Genomic DNA, 5,868 nt, shown 5'->3' on the forward strand with positions numbered 1-5,868 from the left:
GGGGCAGCAGGAGCAATCAGTGGGGAGGGAGGTTCCCGCTTCCCAGCCCTGCCCAGCCCCATTCTCTGCAGCACCCCGGGCAGATTGACTTTCCTGGGGAGAAGGGGGGGAGCAGGGAGAGGAAAAGCCAGTTCCTGCCTCTGCCTGGTCCCCACCCTGCTGGAGGGATGCGCTGCCCTGGGGACAGTGTCAGGGGGCTCCCCAGTGCGGCTCCTTTGGTTCTGCACTTGGCTAAGAGGCTCTGTGCCTGGGAGAGGGGGTACTAATGTCTGGGTGGGTTTGGTCCCAGTGGGAGGGGCTGCGCTGGAATAAAGTGAGCCAGGGTTTTCCCAGCATCTGCGGGTCTAATTCGTCTGTCTGCAGGGAAAGGCCCTGGGGGAACCGAAGTGAGAAAATGAGCCAAAGGCCCCTCCTGAAACCTCCTTCTGCTCGCCCTTCCTGGCTGCAGGATAACACTCTGGATCATGTCCTCCTCCTGCAGGCTGGGCCGTGAGATTGAGGGTGGCCCATCCAGGAGGCTGGGGGAGCAGCAGGCAGATGGGGGGAAGGGGGTAAAGCCAGCAATGATGGACCTGTCTAGTATGGCGCTGACATTCCGAGGAGAGGGGTACCAGCTGCCCCCACCCCAGAGGCCCCCACCCCAGCGGCCTGTCATGGCAGTAGCCAAGGCTCCAAGGGCTTCACACTCCGCAGTGGGGAAAGGTGTCTGGGAACCCCTCATCCCAGACAAATGAAGAATGCTAGCTACAGCAACACCTTCCTCGTGGGTGATGGATATGCCCCGGAGTTAAAGGGGAGGGCTGGGTGGGAGAGGAGGAGGGTGAGAATGCTAATAGCATGAGCTCGCCTATCACTATTTCCATCCACAGATCTCCAGGTGCTTTACAAAGGAGCTCAGGGTCATTCTCCCCCCTTCACAGAATGGGGAAACTGAGGCATGAAGTGGCGACATGGCTGGGCTGTGGGCACCAGCGGCAGAGCCGGGGCTAGAACGCCATCCCCTGGGTCGTGCTATCTGTTAGGTAGTGCCGGAAGGTGGGGCAGTGGGGCCCATGGATAAACTGCGGGGGATGGGGGGACAGCAGCTTCTGAGTGAGGGTCTCTGGCTGTTCCAGGGGCTGGCGGTCAGCAAGAAGGCCAGCACCTGCTAGTGGACTTCTGCGTGCCCAGGGCAGCGGAGTTGGAGGTCTGAGTTCCTAGGATGCCCCGGGCTTACGAGAGGAGTGTGGATGAGCTCAGCTTGTTCAGCCTAGCCAGACACAGCCTGAGAGGGGACTGCTTCTTATTGGGGGTGGGGGGGGCCCTTTTCTTTGCCTTCTGGTTTTTGAGCCATTAGCGTCATGCTCAGGGACCCATTTTCAAGGTGTTCTCTGCAGCTCCCTGTTGCGTTCCTGGCTTACATGCAAAGAAGCGAGATAGAAACATAATGCATTCTAGCTGGAAGCAACAGGACTTGCCTGCTTAGAATCCAGAACTGAAATGCAGAAGAACCAAAAACAGAGAGAGAGAAAACAGGCAACTTCCTCAGGCAGTGTGGCACAATTCACCCCAACTTGCTCTATGCTGGGCCTTTGCAGACTGACTGCTGCTAGACCTCGGTCACATGCTTCCCTACAGTGCCCACTAGCCTGCCAACAGGACCAGAAAACCTCCTGAGAATTTAAAGTGATAGCTTGTCAAGGCCCCTCACCACCTGGGCTAGAAATTTACATCTTTCATATCTCTTTTTGTAGTGAACCCTGAGATTCTTGCGCAATCTCATGATTCCAGCTGCCGGGGCTTGACGTCAAATCTCAAATATTGCAAGACTCGCGAGACGATTGCAAGGGCTGGCGACACCGTAGCATAGCTGGTGCTTGGTGCTCTGCAGATGCAGACCTGGCCCTGGGGATAGAGCAAGGCTGGTCAAAGAGGCCCCGGGGGAGTGCCAGCTGCCATTCGGTCAGGGAATAGGGAAACCCGAGCTGTGTGGGGCACACTGTGTGTAGGGACCTGTCCCCCTCTAGTGGCTTAGCCAAATAAATACCTTGGGATAGACATGGCTTCTCTCCATGTGCATCTTATCACACTGAGGGAGTGGGGGAACCCCCATGCAGCCCCCATAGCCTTCCCGGGAGGGGCTGTGGATCAAGGTGATCACAGCCCCGCTGGCAGCGAGCGAGGAGAGGGGGCTGCTGCCTAACGAGCTCTGATTTCCTTCCCCCTCCCCCCCCCCCCGCCTGACTCCCCCATGCAGAATTCCCCTTCCTGAAAGCGGAGGTGATCTCCCGGGTGGAACCGTGTCGCAGAGGCTCCAAGGAGAGGGAGATCCCAGCTGCGTCTGGCACAGGTGAGGGATAATAAACAGACTGGGCAATAAACAGCTGGGGTTCCCACCCAAGCCCTGTCAGCGTCCCCGGCTCTGCTGCTGCTCCCCTGGGTCTGGGCTGTGCCCAGCAGGCATCATCGTGGTGAGTGTCACTCATGGCTTCCCACCTAGCCTGACAACATCTGGCTGTGGCGCCATCCCTGCTGAGGGCTCAGATGGGGTGTGAGGGCAGAATTGGTCCCCTCCTCTGGGCAAGGGTTTGGGGGATTCAGCCCATGATTTTCCAATCTCTCAGGGAGCTATTTTAGTCTGTTTCCCCCCTTTCCGAGGTTCCATCTGCCCAGAGCAGGGAGTGGATTCCAGGCAGGCAGAGTGTCCAACTGGACAGAGCAATGGACAGGGACCAAGGAGACCTGGGGTGCATTCCTGGCTTAGCACTGGCCTGCTGGGTGATCTTGAGCAAGTCACGTTGCCTCAGTTTCCTTATCTGGGGAATGGGGGTTTGTAAAGTGCTTTGAGACCTAGCCATGCAGGAGTGGAGTGTGTGAGTTATTCTCTCTCTGTCACGGCTCACCAGCGGACGCCCCAGGGCCAGAAGCCCTACCGGTGCCAGGACTGTGCCAAGAGCTTCATCTGGGGTTCGCACCTGCAGCGGCATCGGCGTGTTCACACAGGCGAGCGCCCCTACGTCTGCCCTGAGTGCGGCGAGTGCTTCACCCAGAGCTCCCACCTCCAGCAGCACCAGCTGGCCCACGGCGGCGAGCGCCCCTACAAGTGCTGTGACTGTGGCAATCGCTTTGGTGACCCGCAAGCCCTGGCAACCCACCGGCAAGGCCACCTGGAGGACAAACCCTATCGCTGCACCCAGTGCGGCAAAGGCTTCGACTGGAGCTCCCACCTGGAGCGACACCGGCGCATCCACACTGGCGAGCGGCCCTACCGGTGTGGGGAGTGCGGGGAGACCTTCGCCCAGAGCGCCCACCTCACCAAGCATTGCTGGACCCACACCGGCGAGCGGCCCTACGCCTGCCCCCACTGCGGGAAGGGCTTCGTCGAGAGCTCTGACCTGATGCGGCACCGGCGCACCCACACCGGGGAGAAGCCCTACAGGTGCGGGCAGTGCGGGAAAGGCTTCAGCATCCGCCCAGCCCTCACCAAGCATCACAGGGAGCACGCAGTGGGCACGCCACGAGCAGTTGCCACTGAGAGCCTGCCCCAGGCTGCCCCCGTCCCCTCCTCAGGGAGAGGAGAGGAGAACCCGGTACTTCCACTTCACATCACCCGCTTGGGAGAAGGCCCCTGGGATGGCCCGAGGGCCTCTAGACCGAGACTCCCCCAGGACGGCCCGACGGCCTCACTACCTCTGAAAACCCCATGCTGGAAAGCACACTTCCAGCTTTAGTACCGATGTGTTCTAAAAGTGACTCTTCAAACGTGGCCGTTTCGTCACCCTAGAGCGCCCTGCAATCACAGGGGCTCCGTTTCCCAGCAATAAGATCTTTTTTCTCACTGCCAGCTCTGGGATGGAAGAGAAGTGCTGGGTTCTTTCCTTCTCACACATCGTCACCAGGAATAAAGGATTCACAGGGCGAATTTTTGCTTGTGCAGCCCCTGGCACCCTCAACCTCTGCGACCCCCCATGACAGATTTCATAGCCCCGAGGGCCATACATAGGTTGACCTGCACCCCGGTGGAGACGCAGATAGGTCGATAGAAAGATTCTTCCATCCACCTCACTACTGCCTCTCTGAGAAGTGGATTTACTGCATCACTGGAAAATCCCCTTTCGTCCGCGCAGGCAGTGTCTACACTATAGTGCTACAACATCGCAGCTGCAGCGCCGTATATGTGCTGCTGCCATGGCTGTAGAGCAGATGTGGGCTCAGAAGCAGTTCTGTTGTGGTGGCCCAGGGTGGGATGGGGCAGTTGCAGGGTAAACGGGAGATAGAGGCAGCGAGCACTCGAGGCCCGACTCTGCTATGTGCATGAAGCAGGGCAGCGGGGCGGAGAAAAGGGGCCAGTCCTGCGGGATATGTTCTCATATTGCAATCACAAGGGGAAAAATGTGCTCTCTCTACCACCAGCCTACACAGCTGGGACTCCTTTACACCAGGATGACCGAGAGGGGAACCAGCCCCTTTAAACTTTCTTTAAAGAGCATTGAGCGTTAAAGAGGATGGGCCCAGCACTCGCTGGTTGACCCTAAAAGAAAGTGGCAAATAACCAGCCGGGGGATCTGGCTTCAGGGGTTTCAGAGTCTGGCTGGTCCAAATTTTAATTTTTCATTCCATTCCAAGAATGAAATTTTTTTCATGAAAAATCTTTCGTTCCTTTTTTTTCTTTTTAAGGATAAAAAAAAATCTGAAATTCAAAACATTTTCCTCTCCAATTCAAGGGTTCTGTTTTGGAGGAGGATCGCGGGTTGTTGGTGCATGCATGCATCTTTTTCCCACATTCTCTTGCGTTTGAACTTCCCCCCCTTTTTTTCCCCCTCTGGAAGAGGAGAGCAATTTGGAGGCAGGAAAACCACTTTCTCTAACTTTTTTTCCACTGGAAAATTTAAGAAAAAAGAAAGAAAGAAAAGGTGAGGATGGGAAATGCAGACACATGTGAAAAATGAAAATTTTAGAAATAAAACAAAAAATTCAATTCAATTCACTTTACAATTTTGGATTTAAAAAAGGGGTTTCTGGGTTGATCCTCACAAACTGTTTGACGAACAAAATACAGACCTCTGGTTTTTAAAGGGCCACAGAGTGGTACCCTGGTTGGGGGAACTTTCAGAGAGGGTCACCATGATGATACATGTCTTCCTGGACATGCTCTAGGTTAGGTGACGTCATCCCGGCCTGACCTCCTGCCTTTGAATGGAGCAGGCTAGATTGCTCTAAATGCCTAGTGGGGATCTCACCAGCTTTATGTGCTGCATCTGTCACCATGGTGTCTGGGCACGAGGGCAGTGTGGGTAATGGAGTTGGGGGGTTTTCTGGCAATTCTGAAAAATCAAAGGAAAAAAATTGTTTCAGGTCAATCCCAAAATGAGTTTTTAAAAATTTTCAGCAAATTGAAAAGTTGGAAAGAAAAATGCATTTCTGATCAAATGCTGCATTTTATTCCACCCCAGACAAAACCAGTCTGTTTCAATGCTGAGCAACTTTTTATGTTTAAAAAATAATAAAATGAAAAGTAATTCTGATCAAGTGAAGCGTTATTTTGAATCAGAAAAATGGAAACAGTTCCTTTCTAACAGGTCAACACTCAATGTTTCAAGTTTGGGTAGTGGATTAATTTATTCACTGGATCAAAACAATTTTGCAAAATTAACACAGATTTGCAAAATGCTTCTGTCAAGGTTCCTCCCCCACTCTGAACTCTAGGGTACAGATGTGGGGACCTGCATGAAAAACCTCCTAAGCTTATCTTTACCAGCTTAGGTCAAAACTTCCCCAAGGTACAAAATATTACACCCGTTATCCTTGGACTGGCCGCTACCACCACCAAACTAATACTGGTTACTGGGGAAGAGCTGTTTGGACGCGTCCTTCCCCCCAAAATACTTC

General features: G+C 54.3%; 1 protein-coding gene across 1 annotated transcript; it reads left to right on the forward strand.

The window, feature by feature from the left end:
• Positions 1 to 818: 818 nt before the first annotated feature.
• On the forward strand, positions 819 to 5,479 carry LOC140898117 (uncharacterized). The gene is made up of 5 exons (XM_073311566.1): positions 819 to 1,136; positions 1,771 to 1,840; positions 2,237 to 2,329; positions 2,440 to 2,450; positions 2,886 to 5,479. The coding sequence occupies exons 1-5, from the start codon at positions 1,053 to 1,055 to the stop codon at positions 3,708 to 3,710; spliced, it is 1,083 nt and encodes a 360-aa protein (XP_073167667.1). The 5' UTR covers positions 819 to 1,052; the 3' UTR covers positions 3,711 to 5,479.
• The last annotated feature ends 389 nt before the right edge of the window (positions 5,480 to 5,868 follow it).

This window comes from Lepidochelys kempii, chromosome 14 (assembly GCF_965140265.1).
Source record: "Lepidochelys kempii isolate rLepKem1 chromosome 14, rLepKem1.hap2, whole genome shotgun sequence".
In the NCBI taxonomy this organism is placed as follows: domain Eukaryota; kingdom Metazoa; phylum Chordata; order Testudines; family Cheloniidae; genus Lepidochelys; species Lepidochelys kempii.